This window comes from Monodon monoceros, unplaced genomic scaffold (assembly GCF_005190385.1).
Source record: "Monodon monoceros isolate NGI ecotype Baffin Bay Population unplaced genomic scaffold, NGI_Narwhal_1 Super_Scaffold_10, whole genome shotgun sequence".
Classification (NCBI taxonomy): domain Eukaryota; kingdom Metazoa; phylum Chordata; class Mammalia; order Artiodactyla; family Monodontidae; genus Monodon; species Monodon monoceros.
Genome location: NW_021703766.1, coordinates 48,129,347 through 48,150,437, shown reverse-complemented (window position 1 = coordinate 48,150,437; position 21,091 = coordinate 48,129,347). Strand labels below are relative to the sequence as shown.

Here is a 21,091-nt window from a genome sequence, read left to right as displayed (position 1 = left end):
TGTGTGATGGGGAGTGTGGAGGGAGAGGGGTGGTGATGCGCACTCATGGTCGGAAGGCTGGCAGGGGTTGTATCGTGGAGGCCTCCAACACTAGACCAAAGGATTTCATTCCTTGTCACGGGGAGGCAGTGAACAACTACGCCCCTTATACTGGGCCCCCCTTCCCCACCCCCAGCCCTGGGGCAGAACCTAAATCCTCTCTCCTTTGCCTTCCCCTCCAGATCAGGGCAGCTGTGTTTTCTCACCCATAAGTCAGGTCATTATTGCTGACAGGGGGTCACCAGATACGTTGGAACCAGGGCTGGGGGCGGGGGGAGTGAGGATGGGGGGTAAGGGGGAGGGAGGAGCTTGGAATCTGTTAAAATACCTCTGTAGGGCTTCCCTGGTGGCACAGTGGTTGAGAGTCCGCCTGCCGATGCAGGGGACACGGGTTCGTGCCCAGGTCCGGGAAGATCCCACATGCCGCGGAGCGGCTGGGCCCGTGAGCCATGGCCGCTGAGCCTGCGCGTCCGGAGCCTGTGCTCCGCAACGGGAGGGGCCACAACAGTGAGAGGCCCGCGTACTGCAAAAAAACAAAAAACAAAACAGAAACAGATTCACAGATGTAGAAAACAAATTTATGGTTACCAAAGGGGAAAGCAGGGGGAGAGGGATACATTTGGAGTTTGGGATTAACAGATACACACTACTGTATATAAAACAGATAAACAGCAAGGTCCTACTGTACAGCACAGGGAACTGCATTCAATATCTTGTAATAACCTGTAATGGAAAAGAATCGGAAAAAGAATATATATATTAGACATATGTATGTATATGTGTGTGTATATATATTATACCTATATTTGTATATGTGTGTATATATATTATACATATATATGTATGTGCATGTGTATATATATTATACACATATATGTATATGTGTGTATATAGTATATATGCGTGTGTATATATATTATACATATATGTATATGCGTGTGTATATATATATATACTATACATAAATATGTATATGCATGTGTGTGTGTATGAATCACTTCGCTCTACACCAGACAGTAACACAACATTGTAAATCAACTATCCTTCAACTTTTATAAAAGCGTCTTGGAGGCAAAGACATGATTTTGCAATGTGTGGCGTGCAGAGGTGAGGACTCAGCCCGGCTTTGCTGTGTGGCCCTGAGACCAGCCCTTCCCTCCGGTTGGAGCTTCCTGGCCGAGCCCGGCAGGCTGCAGGGGCTTTGCAGTCCTCCTGGGGATGGGGGTCTGACATTTATCAGCCCCATGATCTGTGGGTTTTCCTTTGAAATTTGCCTCCTCCTGGAGAGACAGAAGGCAGGGCCCTCTGGGGAGGGGGCGGGGGGAAAGGGTCCAGGTGGAGGATTTGCAGAGAGAGAAGTTTCCTCTTTCAGATGGGTATGATGAGGCCCACTGTTGATGCTTTCACTCACATTCTTTCATTTATCCTATGACAGTTATGAGGCGGGAACTATTATTACCCTTGTTTTACAAATGGGGAAACTGAGACTCAGACAGAGGACATCACTTGCCCAAATAAACAGCAAAAGTGGGATTCAGAACCCAGGGAGTCAGGCTCTGAGCCTATGGGCTTTACCTCTAATAGCATTGAAGATAGAGAAATACAAGCACAGGAAATAATAATGATAATAATAGTGATAATAACAATAGTATAATACTATGGGACTTCCCTGGTGGTCCAGTGGTTAAGACTCTGCACTTCCACTGCAGGGGGCTTGGGTTTGATCCCTGGTTGGGAAACCAAGATCCTGCATGCCGTACAGTGCAGCGAATAAACAAACAAACAAACAACAGTACTAATAATAGTGACTGACACTTACTCTGAACTGTCATATCTGATATCAGACCTCACAATAACCTGATAAACTAAGTTCTACTATTCTCCCCATTTCGCAGTTGAAGAAACTGAGGCTCACAAAGAGAAAGCCCCTTGCCCATGATAATAGAGAAAGTAAGCAGCAGAGTCCATATTTGCTCCCAAATATACTAAGAGCCCATGCCCTTAACCTGACTGAGCAGGGGATGGGGCAGTGCTTGGGCTAAACTGGGGTCATTTGAGGGGTAGAGAAGGGCATAGCTGCCAGCCTCTGTTAATTGGGCTGATGGTTAGGGCAAGGGGGGGAATGTCAAGGTCAGCTGCGCATGGGCATGGCTGCTGGGGTTGAGGCTCCCCATCTATGCCCACAGTCTTTAAGTTTCCACAAAACTGTGTGCAAAATGGCCACATGGAAAACTGGAAGCTCCTACTACCTTGTTCCCTTTCCTTCCCCTGTGCAAGGGAGATCTCTGCCTGAGGGCAAGTATAAGGAAGTACGAAAGGTTAATTTCTCCCATCAAAGATAATAAAAGAAGTTCCCCTTTATCAGGGGTTGGCTCTGTGCCCATTCCTGGACCAGAGGAATTGCACGGTGTTGAGAGCGCAGTCTTTAAGGTCTGGCAGGCCAGGTTCCAGTTAGCTTTTGACACTTACTATCTGGCCTTGGAAAGTGACTTCACCAATCTGAGCATTTGTTTACCTCCCTGTGGAAGCGGGAGGCTGACCATGCATCTTCCACGGAGTGGGCACCGTTGGAGAGAGCACAGTAACCCCCAGGAGACCCAGTTAAAGCTTCACAGTGTTCATTACCACCCACAACAATCCTAGGAGGCAGACGATATTATTCCTATTTTACAGATGGGGAAATTGAGGTTCAGAGAAGATGAAAACATGCCTCAAGTCACGCGGCCAATAAGTAATGGGTAGAAGTCAAGCCTCTAGGGGTGGAGGGCCCCATCCATGACCTCAGACCTCCCTCCACTTAGGAAGACCGTAACTGGGCACCCCCAACACACCTCTTCCTCCCTGAATGCCTCCTCTTTCCCCTCCAGCCTCACTTTTGACCGTGTGGAGCCTGCCAGCTACAGCCCAGCTCACCCCTGATGCCAACCTGCTTGAAGTCACCCAAAGTGAGAAGGGTGTTGTTCCGTCTATATTTGGGACCCCTTGGTCACCCTAGACTCATGGTAGATTCAGGGCACAGAAAACAAGGCTGTCATTCTGATCTCTGTCTCCACACCTCAAGCGCCCATCAGGGTTCCATGCCCAAAGCCCCAACATGACACACCTGATTGGCTCACTCACTCACTCAGCAACAACTGGTCCGATCATTTGTGTCGAAGCTGGGGGTGGGGCGTGGTAAAGATGTGGGCTGTGGCTATCATGGCTGTGGGTGGGGAAGGTTGGCTAAGAAGTGGGTTGGGGGACCTGGCTGTCATCCGTGTTACAAGCTTGATTTCTTTGCATGACCCACTGTCATATCCCAGACCCTCCATTTGATTTGTACCATCCCGTTTAATGGGCCTTGGAGAGGGGGAGTGAGTGGCTCAAGATCACACCTAGAATGAGAAGTAGATCCAGCATTTGAGCCCAGTCATGGAGCTCCAGGGTGTCTGCATGCAATTCCAACCCACCCTTGTTTCTCTGGGGCCCTCTGTGACTATATCTTGCTTGGTCTTCCTTTATCTGTGTCTCTGACTCTTGTTTCCCTCTCTCTGTTTCTTCCTCTGTAGAATCGCTGGCCAAGCCCACCATTTCAATCAGCCAGGGCACAGCCATAGAGCACAGGGGAAATGTGACCTTCTACTGTGACCCCAAAGATGTCAACATTACCATCCACTGGGTCTCCAACAATCAGCCCCTGGTGTTCCATGAGTGCATGCAGCTGTCCACAGATGGCAAGACCCTCACCATCTTCCCTGTCCAGCGGGAAGACACCGGGACTTACCAATGTGAAGTTTGAGGTGTCCTCCATGTCATGAGCCGCGACCCCACCTTCCTGGTTGTGAACTGTGAGTCCCTTTCCATTCTCCCAGCCCCTCCCCAGCACCCACTTCCTTGGTGATCTCATTCAGTCTGGTAGCTTTATTGTTTATTTATTTATTTAAATAATTTATGGCTGTGTTGGGTCTTTGTTGCTGCACGCGGGCTTTCTCTAGTTGCAGCGAGTGGGGGCTACTCTTTGTTGCGGTGCGCGGGCTTCTCACTGCGGTGGCTTCTCCTGTTACGGAGCATGGGCTCTAGGCGTGCAGGCTTTAGCAGTTGCAGCGCACGGGCTCAATAGTGACGCACGGGCTTAGCTGCTCCTTAGCATGTGGGATCTTCCCGGACCAGGGCTGGAACCCGTGTCTCCCGCATTGGCAGGCGGATTCCCAACCACTGGCCACCAGGGGAGTCCCCAGTCTCGCAGCTTTAAGTACCATCCGAATGCGGACTTGTCCACGCTTTAACTCCAGACGTATAACTGTTTGATGTCTCTGCTTGGATTCTCCTGGGAATGTCCAACTTGACATACCTAAAACTGAGCTCCTTAACCTTCGGCTGTTTGATCCAAAATATTGCCAAGTAGTGGTGAGGAAAGAGCATTTGCTGGCATGTTTTAGATATTTCTTCCAATCCCGCTTTACCCAGGGATGAAGCTGACATGTCATCACTGTCAGACTCTTGCATCTTCTTTGTAATGTTTCTAGAGCTTGAGTGGGGAGAAGAGAAAAATTAATGTTATCGACTGTCTACGTCTCCCTAAGAGAGCTGTCACTGACGCTGTTATTACTGCTACAATTGTTCTTGTCCTCCCAGATGGCCCTGACCCCGTCAAAATCAAGGTGGAGTCCGGTGTACCCAACGGGGAGGCAGTTGAGGTGATAGAGGGCAGCAATGTGACCTTCTCAGTAGAAACTCAGTCTCACCCACCCACTGCCTATTTATGGTTTTTCCCCAATGACTCCAAGCCCATCACGAGCTCGTTTCTCACTGCAAGCACATTTACCATCTATGCCGTGTCCAGGGAACACGAGGGCACGTACAGCTGCTTGGTGTCCAACAGTGCCACCCAGCTGTCCCACAAGGCTACTCTTAAATTCCACCTCCTTGGTGAGTCTCTTTTCCCTATATTTCTCTCCTTTGTTTCTCTGAGAATCAGAGCTACACCAATATCTGAGAGTTTGAGGAGGACCCAGTGGAGTGGGGACTTCCCATGTGGCTGGTGGCAGATCATGGCTCTGGCCACAGGCAAGGACCTGGGTCCTGGCTTGACACATCCTCTAGAAGGCCTTGTAGGCTCTCTGTGGGGCGTCTGTCACTTGATTCTCTGGAAGTGGGGGAGGCGATTCTCTATACATACAAACACTAACACAACACTCACAGACCCCATACACACATAGGGACACACACACAAATAACAATCACACATGCAGGGGACTTCCCTGGCGGTCTCGTGGTTAAGACGCCGCGCTTCCACTGCAGGGGGCACAGGTTCGATCCCTGGTCGGGGAACTAAGGTCCCGCATGCTGCACAGTGCGGCCAAAAAAACAAACCAATCACACACGCATAGCACGCTCACACATGTGCACCACAGACACATACAACTCACACACAACATACAAAAGCACAGAATACACACACTCACACAAGATACATATAACACGTACCCAACAGACACACACAATACATGAAACACACAGTACATAACACATCACAGACACACAACGCATACACATACCATACACACAAACCCACAACATGTACATACCATGCACTCACACATATACATACACAATGCTCACACACAAAACACAGACACGTATCTCACATATGGAGCAAACAATACCACAGACACACAACATATTCTCCCGTAAAACACATACACACAAAATATAATATGCACACAATAGACGCACACACACACACATCATAGACACTCGACATCCTCATGTACAACACAGAAAACACCCCACATGCCATACATTCAACACCATCAACACATGCACAATGACACGGAACACACACACAATGCATAGCTGTACCACACACACAATTCAGTGATACACAAAGCATATATGCACACAGTACAATATATACATTTACCACAGACCCTACCACAGTCACAAAACATATACACACAACACACACATATAAATAGACACAAAGCACAACTCACACACAAAACACGTCCACATACCACACACTCTCCATACACACAAAACCCATGACACATTCACATAATTGTCACACAACACACACTCATACACAAAAGACTTAGATGTACCACCCACACAATACAGTCATATGCAAAACACATATACACACACACACCACCCACAACATATACACACATCCCTGGAAAATTCTGCGGGCCCCATATGGGTGGGAGACTGACAAAGGGACCCTGGACCCCATCCTGTCTCTCTATGTGTTTCCAGAAAGGCTGACCAAGCCTTGCGTCTTGCCTCTGAACCAGCTGGTGGCCCTGACCTGCCAGGCCACCCCTAAGGGAGCTGCAGTCCAGTGGTTCCTGCGGGGCCAGCTCCTTCTGCCCAGCAAGCACCTGGTGCTGTCAGCTGACAACAGGACCCTGGTCATCCGTGGCCTTCAGTGCAATGACACAGGGCCCTATGAGTGTGAGGTCTGGAACTGGAGCAGCCGGGTATGGAGTGACCCCCTCAAGTTGAACATCAGCTGTGAGTCGCCCCGAGCCTGGACCTTCTTCTCCTCCCTTCTCCCTCCCCTGCTTAAGTTCTTCCTTCCAGCCACTCATTCCATAATTATTGAATACCTGTTCTGTGCCAGGCATGTCTGGGCACTGGACAAGACAACCCTCATGGAGCTTACGTTCTAGTGGGGGAGACAGACCATAAACAGCTAAGCAAGGGAGATTCCTGGTGTGTCAGATGGCACTAGAGGCGGCACGAAAGGCAGGCAAGGCTGGGACATTGGGGAGGTGTTGCAGTCCTAGCTGGGGTGGTCAGGGGAGGCTTCCCAGAGGAGGGGGTGTTTCTGCAGGAGGAGGCTGGGAGTGAGCCGTGCAGCTAGCCAAGGGAAGTGAGTTCCAGGGGAGGGAACAGCACGTGAGATGGGACTGTGCTTGGCATGTCAGAGGAATTCAAGGAGGCCCAGGTGACCAGAGAGGTCAAGTGTGGGAACAGAAGAAGCTGGGAGAGTGGGGTAGGCCACACAGGTCCTGTGGGCCATGGTGAGGACACTAGGAGCCACAGAAGGCTCTGAGCAGAGGAGAGATAGGATTAGACTTGGGTTTGCACAGGGTCTCTCTGGCCCTTGTCTAGGGGCTGGAAGCAGGGGAGAGGGACGAGGTGATAGTAGAAAGAGTTGTGTTTGTCTGGGTCCATGGAGACAGATCTCAAAATAAGATTATACGTGCAAGGATTTTATTAAGGGAATGCTCCTGTAGGGAGGGAACCTAAAAAGGCTGGGAGGGCCATCAGACTGAGATCTAAGCCTGACTCCGAGTGAGGAAGAAAGGGAGAGAGGGTTGGATGGGAGTGTGTGGACTGCCATGTAGTCTAAGGAACATCATCAAGACTCTCGGGGTGCCCATGTCTCCCAGGAAGGGGTCTGCCTTAGTTTCCTCAACACACTCAGGTACTGGCAGGGTGCAGCCCAGGAAAGGCCTGGGAGTGAATCTGGGGGTACAGCAGCTGGGCTCTTGGTCAATCACACTCTTACCATTGGAGGTCTGTGAGGCACCCTCCCGTGGTGGCCACAGTCATCCATCAAGAGATGATGGGGCTGAGCCAGTGGCAACTGTGGGTGATGAGAAGTCAGCCGTGAATATATTTTATATATCAAACTCACAGGATCTGCTGCTCATTGACCTGAAGCAAGAGAGGAAAGGAGTGGTCAAGAATGACTCCAAAGGTTTTTTTGCCTGAGCTGCTCAAAGGATGAAGAAGCCCTGAACTGAGCTCGAGAAGACTGGGGGAGAAGAGGTCTCTGCAGGGAGAGAGAGTGGGGTAGACCACACACTACCCTGTGTGGCCTACCCCACTCTCCCAGCTTCTTCTGTTCCCATACTTGACCTCTCTGGTCACCTGGGCCTCCTTGAATTCCTCTGACATGTGTGTTAATGTGCACATTACACAGCAGGGGGATAGAGACATGGCTTAAATACATTGCTTTCCCTTCCTTCCTTTTTTTTTGCGGCGGGGGGGGGGCGTATCGGGTCTTAGTTGCAGCATGTGGGATCTTTCCTTGTGGCTCGCAGGCCTCTCTCTAGTTGTGTTGTGCGGGTTTTCTCTCTCTAGTTGTGGTGCGTGGTGCACAGGCTCCAGGGCGCGTGGGCTCTGTAGTTGCAGCATGTGGGCTCTCTAGTTGAGGCACGTGAGTTCGGTAGTTGTGGAGCGTGGGGTCCTAGTTCCCCCATCAGGGATGGAACTGGCATTGCAAGGCGAATTCTTTACCACGGGACCACCAGGGAAGTCCCCTCCCTTCCTTTCTTGCTCTCTCCTCTTTCTTTCCAACTCTGGTCATGAAACCAAAAATGTCTACTTTGTTCTCTCTGTATGCTGAGCAGCAAGTAAGGCACTTGATGTTAGCTGTGACTTTCAGAGCTCACAGCCTACTCAGGATTGGGAGGTCAATAATCAGACAAAGAAAATACAGTGTGATAGGTCCTGCCATGGGACCAGAGATTTGGGGAACCCAAAGGGAGCCCCCACCCAGTCTGGCGGATGTGGGAAGACTCACCATGAGAGGTGGTATCTACCGCGAGACCCGAAGGACACGTAAGTTAGCTAGGTAGAGCAGACTCAGGAGAAGAGTATTCCAGAGAAGGAAGAGAGTATGCGATGCCTCTGATGCAATGGAATATCCAAGTAGGATCTTTTTTATTTTTTTTTTTAAAACATCTTTCTTGGAGTATAATTGCTTTACAATGGTGAGTTCGTTTCTGCTTTATAACAAAGTGGATCAGCTATACATATATCCCCATATCTCTTCCCTCTTGTGTCTCCCTCCCTCCCACCCGCCCTATCCAATTAGGATCTTATTCAAGGATTGAAAGTGGGAGGTGTGGAGAGGTGAGTGGTGGGACTGGAGGGGTCTACAGGGACCTTGTGAATGAGTTCATCAGCCGTGGGCTTTGTCCCAAGGACCCTAGGGAGCCATGGACAGTTCTGGGCAGGGGAGGGTTAGTGTCAAGTTTGTACTTAGGAAGACATCTGTAGCTGCTGTGTGCAGGATTTGAGACCAGGATGGGGACACCAGGATGGGGGCAAATGAGGGATCCTGATGGCCATGGGGTTAGGATGGAAAGAAATGAACAGATTCAAAGGATATTTAGGGACAAGGGCAAGATTTTCCTCATCTCCTGGAATGCCCCAACTAGAATCTCTTTGCATCCTTCTTTCCAGTAGTTCACATTCATTTCAATAAGACAAGACTCAAACTCTTGGTTTTGCATGAGAAATCCAACAGCCATTTCCTTTGTTTCCTTCATGTCTATGGGAGGAGAGCCAAGCACCATTGGTCCCCTTCTGGCTTAAAAAAGAAAATCCACAGGCATCTCTACCTTTGTGAATACATGGAGATGTAAATTTAGATATTGTCACCGGGCTGTTTGTTATTAAGAGATTCCATCAGAATTGTAAACATTTTGGAAGTTAGGGGCTACATACACAGGACACAGCAACAATTTCTGAAGCCTGGATGTCTTATGAGGCTCCTTTGTTAGAATTCACTTTTGCAATGGCAGAGGTTTTCGTTTTTGATTTTAATTTCGTTTGTTTTGAATTTTTCCCCCCTCCATGTTGTGGAATACAGTCTGTTTGCTCGGCAGCTAAGGAGGAAAGGGGAGCATTTTCTTCTTCTTCTCTTGCTGAGATTCCTTTCAACAGCAGTTGAAGAGCCCTTGTTTTCCAGGTTACAGCCTGGAATTCCCTTAGTTAGAATTGAGAAGGAAAAAAAAAAAAAGGCAGAACTTCCAATGTGGAATTGAATGGGGTGAAATAGGACATCTCGCCAGTGGAGGATGGGTGCATAGCATTTGGATCTGCACACAGATGGCCCTGATCGAGTGGACATCACCAGGGGGTCGGCGTCCAAGGTGGTCAACACCATCAAGGCGGAGCTCAACTCCAGCCTGACCCTGCAGTGTCGGGCTGAATCCCAGCCGGATGCTGAGTTTCACTGGACCCTTGAACCTTCCACGAGTGTCTGTACGGGGGAACAGCTGGTCATCGAGGCCCTGACTTGGGAACACCAAGGGATTTACAGCTGCACAGCTTTTAACTCTCTCACACACCTGGCCCGCTCTGCCTCAGTCCTGGTCAGAGTGATAGGTGAGTCTTTCAGGTACATCTTCTCCTTGGGTCCAGGTGACTTTTCCTGATGCTGGCCTCAGCAATCTGATCTTCCCTTACCGTGGGCTGGGGTGTGGCAATGACTGTCCTGCAAGGGCAGGTTCCTAATCCGGAGCTGTTGAGTCCTGAGTGCTAACACTCAGGCTCTAGAACCTCTACTTCCTACCTGTGTGCCCTGGCAAACTCTCCAGGCTGCTCTGAGCCTCAGTTTTCCTATCTGTAAATGGGGTTTATGATGCCTACCTTTCAGAATTGTTTAGAAGTACAGTGAGTCAGGGAGATTGCCAATGAGAGAAGGAGTGAGCTGATAGGTGGGGTCAGGAATTATATTAATAACAACCTGGGTGTGACTGGCAAAGAGCCCCTGTATTTCTGCCTTGAGTTTTTTTTTTTTTTAATAAATTTATTTTTATTTTTGGCTGTGTTGGGTCTTCGTTGCTGCACGCGGGCTTTCTCTAGTTGCGGTGAGCAGAGGCTGCTCTTCATTGTGGTGCGCGGGCTTCTCATTGCGGTGGTTTCTCTTGTTGAGGAGCACGGGCTTCAGTAGTTGTGGCAATGGGCTTAGTTGCTCCGCGGCATGTGGGATCTTCCCAGACCAGGGCTCGAACCCGTGTCCCCTGCGTTGGCAGGCGGATTCTTAACCACTGCGCCACCAGGGAAGTCCTGCCTTGAGTTCTTGAGAGGACAACATAGTGTCGCTGCTCGCCAGTCGCTGTTCACATCCTGACTCCAATGCTGTGTGACCTTGGGCATGCTACTTAACCTCTCTGGGCCTCTGATTCCTTGTCTGTAAAACAAACATAATAGTTGTGTTTACATCAAAGCGCTGTTGAAGATTAATTAACATTTGTAAAGTTCTTATGGCAGTGCCTGGCATATTGTGTTTGCTAAATAAAACTATTCTTTATCGAGCCTGTGTCACACCCTGAAGTAAGCCTTTCCATATGTATTATCAGCAAACATTTCTTGGGTACTCCTTGCCAGTCAGCTATGAGGCAGGCCTGTTGGTATTTCCACCGTTCAGGAGAGATTGAGACTTAGAGACTAAAGCCCCATCACTAGGGTTTTAAAAACCCGCTGGCCATCTCAAGAGCAGTGTTACTGTTGTTGTTTTGGCCGCAGGATCTTAGTTCCACGAACCAGGGATCGAACCCGGGCCCCTGCAGTGGGAGCGAGGAGTCCTAACCACTGGACCGCCAGGGGATTCCCACAAGAGCAGTGTTCTTAGTTGTCTGCAAAGTAGAGGACCCCATACAGCTTTCCAAATTACCTCATTCAGTCTTCAGAACAACGCTCTGGTCTTGTTAAGACCATTTGATGGATGAGAAACAGAGGCTCAAAGGAGGAAGCAGTGAGTTTGTTTGATGCTCAGAGGGATGTTGTAGGGTTTGAATTAGATCATGTATGAAGGGCTCTTGGAGCTTAGAGCTTGGTAGATGGCAGCTTCTATCATCATCGTCGTTGCCTTTTATAAAGCGCCTCCTAAGTGTTGGGCACTGTGCTGGTACTTTTACATGTGATCTCATTTAATCTTCTCAAAAGCCTGTAGGGTTACAGATTACTATGCTTGTTTAACATTTAAAGAAATGGATACTCAGAGAATAAAACAAAGAACTCCTAAGGCATCTAGGAAGCCCCCTCCTGCCCGTCCAAAGCAGAATCTTTTCCTCATACCCCTGACCCTCGTGTGGCTGCCTTTTTAATTCCTGTGGCTCCTTCGCTCCTTTGAGAAAGGTTCTGGGCAAAAGCGGGATGGGTAAACAGTAGGCCAATGTTCATGATAACAACTGCCATTTATTAATCAATCACTGGGTGCCAGGCATGAACATTCATGATCTCATTTCATCTTTGCAACATCCTTATGCAGTAGGTACCATTTCCCCCACTTTGCAGATGAGAAAATGAGACTCAGGAAGAGTAGTTACTTTTGTCTGTGTCCACAGGGCCCCAGAGAGTCAAAGGTGACTCACTCGGGGGAAAGCCAGGTCTCTGGTTGCCAAAGCCCTTTTGTCTCTCTGAAGGCCGTATATATATATATATATATATATTTTTTTTTACGGTACGCAGGCCTCTCACTGCTGTGGCCTCTCCCGTTGTGGAGCACAGGCTCCGGACGCGCAGGCTCAGCGGCCATGGCTCACGGGCCCAGCCGCTCCGCGGCACGTGGGATCTTCCCGGACCGGGGAATGAACCCGTGTCCCCTGCATCGGCAGGCGGACTCTCAACCACTGCGCCACCAGGGAAGCCCTGAAGGCCATATTAATCCATCATCCTAGTTAGTAACATCGTCACACCAACATTGACTGATCACTGTAGGTGTAAATACTTCACCTACATTGAACATACTAAACATTGCATATACTGAACATGAATACATATACGTTTAATCTTTTTAGCAACCATATAGAGTAGGCTTCATATTATCTCTCTTTACAGAAGAGCCAATGGACACACGGAGTGGTTAAGTAGCATGACATGGCCAAAGTCACACAGCTGAGATGTGAACTTAGGCTGTTTGACTCCAGAAATGATTCTATTACTACCACAAACTTCAGCTTCCCGATGGCTGGGAAACAAGTGCTCATCAAATTGTCAAGTGGAGATAAAGCCACAAACTTGGGAATGGGGCTGGGGACAGGGATGAGGGTGTGTCATGCCCAGGTCCTGATTCTCTCTCCTTGCCCAGGTCCTGGGTCATCCCTCTCTGAAGGGGCCATCGCTGGCATTATCATCGGGATCCAGGCTGTCATTGCTCTGGCCACAGGGCTGGGCTGTTTCCTCTACATCAGAAATGCCAAAGGGTAAACCTGGGAATAGGATAGGGGGTGTGGCCCACAGGGGACCTGACTGGCAGAAGTGTTGCTGACCTTGGTGCTGAGCGGTATCCATGGCACGTGGGGAATTGAGAGGGTTTGGCACATTGCCCAAAATGTACATGGGGATATAGGTGGAGCCTGTGCAGATGGGCAAGGACTAGAGGCACAGAAGAACGAGGGTCTTGGGTTTTCAGGCCCTCAAGGAGAACAACAGAGGAACCCATCTATGAGGTCACGACACCCACCTCTGAAGAGCATCACCTTGCAGAGCCCGGTCGCAGTAAGTGACTCCATAGCTGATGCCCAGGGCAGCAGTGAGGTCTGGAGAAGAGGTTGGTGCAGAGAGCCCAGGCCTCTGCCCCCAGCTTACCCCCAAGTCACTCTGACATCATGGGCAAGCCCTGTACTCTTAGAGTCTCCGGGTCCCCATCTGGAAAATGGTTGAGATTGGTTCCAACAGCCATAACACAAATACGGCAACGTGCTGCCATCCTTTTCTTCCCCACTCTCAGAAAACTTTGTTAATTGAGTGCTATAAACTGAGAGAATCAATCACAATACTCCTTCCTGCTATACTCAAAACCAGTCTCAAAGTCCATGTCAACACAGTGCCTCTGTCACCCTCTGCTAATGGATGGGAATTGACCAAAGGCAAAATGAAACATCTTTGTCATGTCTGGCCTACGATTCTGGTATGCTGGGCTCATGAAGTGGACGTCCGCTGGAGACTCTCCAATTCAGCTCAGTTTTACAGAGAAGAAAACCAAAACCAGGGAGGATATACGATAAACCCAGGCTAAAGAGGACCCTGGTACAACTGGGGCTAAGTCTTAGACTTCTGTCCTCATCTGTGTCATCAAACAGGCTTATCTAACCCAGAACTTGATTTCCAGGACATTCCTGGGTTAAGATCACTGGAGATGAGATGGGGAGTCCGGGGGAGAAAGGAAGGAAGGTTTCTGCCACATCCTTCCTGGGCATAGAAGTGACCTGGGCAAATTGCCCCTTCCCTCCTATCTCTTCCTAACTCCAGCCCTGGGCTGGCATTCACTTTCCCTAGACTGGTGCATGCCTATGTATGCCAATGTACCCGACACTCAAGGCCAAATCCAAGTCAAAAAGGTGGGTAATGCTCCAGAGGGACCCTTTCTGTTCCCCCGACTGTCGGGCCCTTTCCCAGCCCAGCAGGGCTGTTACAGTCCTACGTCTTGGGGTTGCGTGGGGTTCAGGCATATGCCCTTGAGGATGCCCAGTGGCAGTTTGGGTCTCTCTGCATCTCCTCCTCTGCTTTCTCTGGGGAGCTCAAGACCTTCCATGGCTTTTTCATCTCTTCTCCTTGTCTTCTTCCTCTTCAACATGACAATGCCTAACCTGGACCCGCTCTGGGAATCAGAAGGGATGTAACTGCCTCTGAGGCCTAAGCTATTTCCAAGAACTTCCAGGGGTGGCCTTTATCCCAAGCCCCACGACCTCGTCACTACTTTCTTTTCCCCCAGATGCTGCCACTAGACCCTCCAGAGCAGTTCTATGAGGTAGGTTGGCCCAGCTTGATGTTATTAAAGAAGCCGCAAGGGAATACAGCCTGAAAATGTTATATTTGACAAGTCTGAGAAGTCATCTTGTCTAGATCCTTCACTGAACATTGCAGGGCCAGGAATGAGGCGAAAGTGGCTCAAAGCCTCACAGGGAGCTGGGTCAGATTCTAGGACTCTGGCTCCTATACTGTGCTGCCCCCACTTCCAGTGCTTGGAATCAGATTGCAAATGAAGTGGCACTGACCTAACAAGTGATGGGGTGCAAACTAAGTTTTGGAGGAGAGATTGCAGAGGTAGCCAGGTGAGAAGGAAGAGTTCTGGGCCAGGGGTAGGGCCCTGGGTCCTAAACCTATTTCTGCTTCTGATCCTTTGTAAGAACCGGGTCAAATCTCTTTGTCTCTGGATCTCTGAAGGGTGAAAGTTAGCACTTTCCAGTTGCTGTGATTCTACGGCAAACGGTACCTGTGGTCCCTAACTGATCTCTTTGTTCACTTCAAGAAGGAATCACCTTCCACAATCCATGGGGACTATTCTCGTGGCTCCAGGAAGCCATCGCCCAAGCTTGCGTTGCATCCCTTGGTCCCAACTCTACCAAAAGAAAACAGAGTCAAAATATGAGGTACTTTTATGCCACACTGAGTCTTTGGACAGTTGGAGAGCTGCCGCTAATCTGCTTTTTCCTTCTTGCTAAAGAATCTGTAGGATAAACTATCAAGAGATTTCCTTTCAAAAATCTTTTCAATCCCATTCCACCCATTTCCATCCTATCACTTTCTGGTTCATTTCCTTCCATTCCCTTCCAATCCACTGCATTTTACTCCATCCCACATTTCCATTATATTTATTTTCACTCCATCCATTTCCTTTCTATCCATTTAACTTCATTTCCTTCTCAATTCCAGCTATTTCCTCTCCATTCCAGTTAGTTTTATTTTTCCATTCCATTCCACTCCACTCCTCCCCACTCCATGTCTTTCCATAAAATTCCTCTTATTTCCTTTTCATTTCTTTTATTCCTCTTATTTCTTCCCATTCCATTCCTTGTCATCACTTCCCACCCACCCCACTCAATGCCATTCCTTTACATTCCATCCCACTCCTCCCTATTACATTTTATTCATTTCTATTTTTTCCTTGTAATCCCACCCCATTCATTTCTTCCACATTCCATTACTGTCTATTTTATTCCTATCACTTTCCATTTCCATACCATCACTCTATTTCATTTCCATTCTTTCCCTTCCCGTCCCATTTCATTCCTGTTCTTTCCAGCCACATATTTAATCCACTCCATTCATTCTATTTCCTACTATTCCACTCCTTTCTAGTCAGTACCCTACTTATTTCCATTTGATTGGCTTTTGTCTCATCCCACCACGTTCCATTTCTTCTCATTCTGTATATTTCTTTTCCATTCACTTCATTTTCTTTCCATTTCCTTCTTTCTCATCTTTTCATTTCCCCTTCCTCATCCCTTCCCTTTCCATTCAGTTCTGTTTCACTGTTTTATATTTCCTTTCATTGCACTCTCTTCCCTTCTATTTCTACTTTTTAGAAAAAATTATCCTACTGAAGTATAGTTGATTTACAATGTTGTGTTAGTTTCTGGTGTACAGCAAAGTGCTTCAGTTATACATATACATAATAGTTTGCATCTGCTAATCCCAAACTCCCAATCCACCCCCACCCTTCTATTTCTTGTTCATTCCTCTTTAATCCATCTCACTCTGTTGTATCACATTCCATTCTGCTCCATTACCTGTCAGATGAACCATTCTCAAAAGATGTGAATGTCTATATGTCTTAGGGTTTTTTTAAATAAGAAAGACAAACCCCTTGAAAGTAGTTCGGATTAATTAAAGTGTGGATTAATTGAGAGAACAGTGGGGAATCTCAGATAATTCAATGTCAGAAATTACTTGTGGGCCTCATGGGGACTGGAATCAGGAAGTTTCTCTCTCTTATGGTTGCTCATTTTTGCTGATCAATGAATTTGTTCCATTGTCTTTGGTCCAGATTTAATTCCTATGCAAGCTTCCTGGTCACTACTCCTCTATAACTTCAGATTATATATGACAACATCCTCTACTACTACTTAAAGTTTTCTAGGTTCACATTTTTCAGAGGAGAAGCACACTTACTCCAGCCGTTGGATGGATTGTGCTGACAGTTGTCAGCTCTCCGATTAGCTGTGAACTGGTACAAACATAGCCTTCTAGGTCCCTCTCTTCATCAGGGTCTGGGGAAAGGAGTCGCATTTGTTTCCTTTTATCAGTAGAACAAAAGCTCTTCCTGGAAATCTCACCCAGTGCACTTCCTCTTGTATCTCCTTGGGTCAGAATGCTGTCACATGGTATTTATTCTTGCAAGGAAGGCTGAGAAAATGAGATGTTATCCTTCCCAGTCTCTTCAATAGAAGCAGGCAAGGGAGAAGATATGGGGAAGAGTGTCAGGTCAGCCCCCTCAGTGTCTGCTACATTCTGAAGGGATGAGAAGGAGCAAACAATGCAAAGCGTCTGGAGTAGAACATTCTGAGTCGAGGGGCATCAGGTGAAAAGGACCTGAAGTGAATGTCTTTGTTATCTGTTGCTGTATAACAGATTACCACAGACTTAGTGGCTTAAAATAACACACATTTATTATATCACAGTTTCCGGGGTCAGGAGTCTAGGCACTGCTTAGATGGGTCTTCTGCAAGGCTGAAATAAAGGTGTTGGCCAAGTCTCAGGTCTCATCTGAGGCTTGACTGGGGAAGGATCCACATCCAAGCTCATATGGTTATTGGAAGCATTCAGTTCCTTGCAGGCTGTCATAAAGAGGGCCTCAGTTTCTTACTGGCTGTCAGCTGGAGGCTGCACTTTGCCAAGTAGCCCTCTCCGTAGGCAGCTCACAACATTGCATCTTGCTTCTTCAAAGCCATGACACATGTCATGCTCTTATAGAACAGAATCACATACATGTAAGCATGTACATCCTGTCACCTTTGCTGTATTCCAATGGGTAGATGCAAGTCACGGGTCTTGCCTTCAAGGGGAAGATTACGTAAGGGCATGAATACCAGAAGGTGAGTATAATGGGGGTCACCTTAGAGTCTGTCCTCCACAGTGGGGAAGCATGCACCATTCCAGGAATGGAGAGGTGCCAGCATGACTGACATACAATGAGAAAGGAGTGGGACATTCAGAATTTTCAAGAATGAGGAAGGAGAATGCCAGAAAGTTTGGGTTCCTACAGCAAGTAGCCCAGGAAAACCCACCTAGAAATGGAACTTACCTTTTCTCTTTGTGTAATAGGTGCTTGTGAATCCAGAACACAACACGTACTGCCAAATCAACCCCTTCATCTAACAGAAGCAGAGATCTTTTCCCCAGAAATCCTAGAGAAGCCATGCTTAATCATACATTCAATGACATTTATTGCGTACATATTATATTCCAGCCATTCTCTTTGTAAACCTGGTGACATTCTATTTCAATGTGTTTTTCGGGCTCTGGACCCTAGATCCCACCAAATCTTAAGCTTTTGACTCATGTTTCTTTAAAAGCAATAGAAACAAGGCAAAAGCAGCCTAGAATTAGAGGGCCAAGTTCTGATACCCAGAAGCAGGGGATGCCATAGTATTCGCTGCATCCCAAACATGGGCAAAGACTACTGATGGACACAGCAACCAAGGGAGAAGTGTGAGTCTGAGTCAGCCGGAGTAGAGCATGGGATGTATGCACGGGTCAGATGAGCAGTGTCTGATGTATGCACGGGTCAGATGAGCAGTGTCTGATGTATGCACGGGTCAGATGAGCAGTGTCTTTTCAAATCGTGGTAGAGGATAAGGAACAAGGAGCTATTAAAATATGACAAGAAAAAACATAGAATGAAGCATGGGAATGAGGCACCTGCGGAGGCGTAGACGTGAGATGCTTAGAATCCTGAGGGACTCAAGGATGGAGATGTGAGAATGAGATTTGCTAAAGGTAAAGAGGAGTCAAGGATGACCCCCAGGTTTCTGGCCAGAGCAACTGGATGGCTGGCAGACCACTTTCTGAAGGAACAATGGGGGAGGAGCAAATTTGGGATAGAGAGGGGAAATCAAGAATTTTACTTGACATGTCAAGGATCGGTTGGAGAGTCAAGCAGGTAAACGTTCATAAAAGTCTAGATAGAGCAGGGCTTGTCACTGGGATTTGAAGTTATGGGGTTGGATGAGATCTTGTGTCGGGGGTCCCCGGGAATACCCTCAGGCTCAATGATTTGCTAAAAGGATTCAGAGGACCTAGAAGTTGTCATACTCATTGTTATGGCTTATTACAGCAAAAGGACAGAGGGTAAAATCAGCAAAGGGAAAAGGTGCAAATGAAGTGGAGCCTGGAGGAAACCATGCATAAGCTTCCAAGGGTCCTTTCTCTGTGGAGTCACATGGGGATTCCCACGGTATGTGACAACACATGTGAAGTGTTGCCAACCAGGAAGGCTCACCCTGAATGTAAATGTCCACTGTTTTTACAGGGGGTCAGTCACTGAAGCTCCCGACCCCCAGAAGGAAAGCGGGTGTGTTCACTATAGATCACGTTGTATAAATATCTGGACAAACTGGTACAGGCACGCAAATACACTTCTACCAGATAGAACATTATAAAAGCTCAGTTCCCAGAAGCTGACCAAGAACTAGTCCTTTGAAATAGGCCTTTTTGGGGGGAATGTGCAGGGTTTGAGCAACTCAGGCCTGCTGAGTTAACCCTTGCCCCTACAGATCCCAAAGAGACTAGATAACACAGAGAAGAGTAGGGGCTGACGACCAGTAAGCACTGGTCCCTCCAACATTTATAGTTTGAGGTAGAGGACTGAGCAAAGGAAAAGGACTGTCCTTTTTTTTTTTTTCCTGCCTAGGACTTCTTCCCAGCTTTCCTCCCGAATATCCTAAGGACAGGTCACACTCTCCCTCTCCCTTATCTTTATCTTTAAAGCAAATGAATTTACAACCTCCTTGCTCTTCAATAGATGTTGAGTCCTCACCCAACTCCTTGCCAGTAGAACCTCAGTATGAAAGCTGGGTCTCAGCCAATTGCCAAACAACTGAGAGAGAAATCTCTGTGTTAGTTGGGCATCTTTGCAGAAGGAGTTCCTGTTCCATGGTAGTGGCTGTTCCAAAGTCCCTATAATATTCAGGTTAGGTCAGGGATTTGGGTGCTCCTGGCAGTAAACATTACCATTTGTTCATTTTGAAAGAAAAAAAGTGACCAAACAAAAGACAAAGTCGGTTTTAAGTTATATATTACTAATGCTTTAATGTCTGAATATCTTGAAGTAAACACACACACACAAACAAGTGAACAGAAAAGAAGGAAGATGAGCTAACACTCAAAGCACCCCATCGTGACTTTGTCCTATTTGTACTGAATCTGTAGATCATTCTGCAAAATTTGACACCTTTACAACACAACCATTGTAATGTGGCATTTGTACATCTTTTATCTCTCTCAGTAGGGTTCTGAAGGTTTCTTCTAATGTCTCTATACACCTTACTAAATTTATTTGTAAGACTTTTTTTTTTTGCTTCTATTATGAATAAATGTGAACCTTTCTCTGTCTTGTTTGCAAACTTAGCATCACTTGTGTAGAGGAAAGATACTGATGTGTAGGCAAGGGGCAAAATAATGTAAAAGTTAAGAGCATGGACTCCAGAGTCAGACTTCCTGAACTCAAATACCAGCTCTGCCCTTACAATACAATCAAAGGTAATGTACTTAATATTATTGGGCTTCAGTTTCATCTTCGGTAAAAGGAAATATCTGGTTTAAAATACTGTTAAGGAAGAGCTGAAAGTATTATCTGTAGATGACTGTCTCACTAAAGAAGCCAGGAGAATCAAATGGAATACTGTAAGAATTCGTAACATTTCAGTAGGTTAACCAGATACAAAATAAATATTGTTTTTAAAAAATCAACCACAATAACCAATTATAAGAAACTTTGGGGTAAAGATTACATTTCAAACAGCAATAATTTTTTGTTGTTAAAAGTCAGATTCACGTGAGGAAAACTACAGGAGTTCTTTGACACCGTTAAAAGAAAAAGCTTAAAAATACCCTGTTTTCATATAGCAGGGCTCCAGTTTTTAGCCTCCTCCCTGATGGGGTGGAAATAACCATCACAATTTCCTCACAGGGTGATTGTGCTGGTTAACGCGATAAGATGTTAAAGTGTTTAACGGGGGGTCAGGAACCTTTATTCAAAACAAAATATTTGTTGAGCAGCTATTATGTGCCAGATATCTTAGGTGCTGGGGATACAGCAGTGATCAAAATAGATATAAATCCTTTCCCTTATGGAGAGCACGGTCTCGTGGTGAAGGCAGACAGACAACAGACCAAAAACAAAACAAAACCAACAACAACAAAACACCTAAAATATATTCTACGTTAGTGAAAAGTTCTTCAGGGAAAAAAATAACGGTGGGGGGAGGAGGGAGTACGTGGGGAGTGAAGAGTGGGTTTGCAAGTTTACAATGGTTGGTGGGGGAAATGCCTCAAGAGGTGACATTCGCCTAACGACCAGACGGTGGGGGAATCCTCAGAG

General features: G+C 47.2%; 2 protein-coding genes across 2 annotated transcripts in view; both read left to right on the top strand.

The window, feature by feature from the left end:
• LOC114903297 (carcinoembryonic antigen-related cell adhesion molecule 5-like) overlaps positions 1–251 on the top strand; it is a 10,271-nt gene extending 10,020 nt beyond the window's left edge. The window contains 1 exon segment of the mRNA XM_029236122.1: positions 222–251. Within this exon segment, the coding sequence (XP_029091955.1) occupies positions 222–251 (30 nt within the window).
• A 71-nt stretch (positions 252–322) lies between these two features.
• Positions 323–13,274, top strand: CEACAM20 (carcinoembryonic antigen related cell adhesion molecule 20). Its single transcript, XM_029236120.1, is given in 8 exon segments — positions 323–329; positions 2,907–3,051; positions 3,589–3,866; positions 4,654–4,947; positions 6,277–6,534; positions 9,871–10,149; positions 12,857–12,971; positions 13,181–13,274. Coding segments are annotated over 8 exon segments (1,470 nt in total).
• The last annotated feature ends 7,817 nt before the right edge of the window (positions 13,275–21,091 follow it).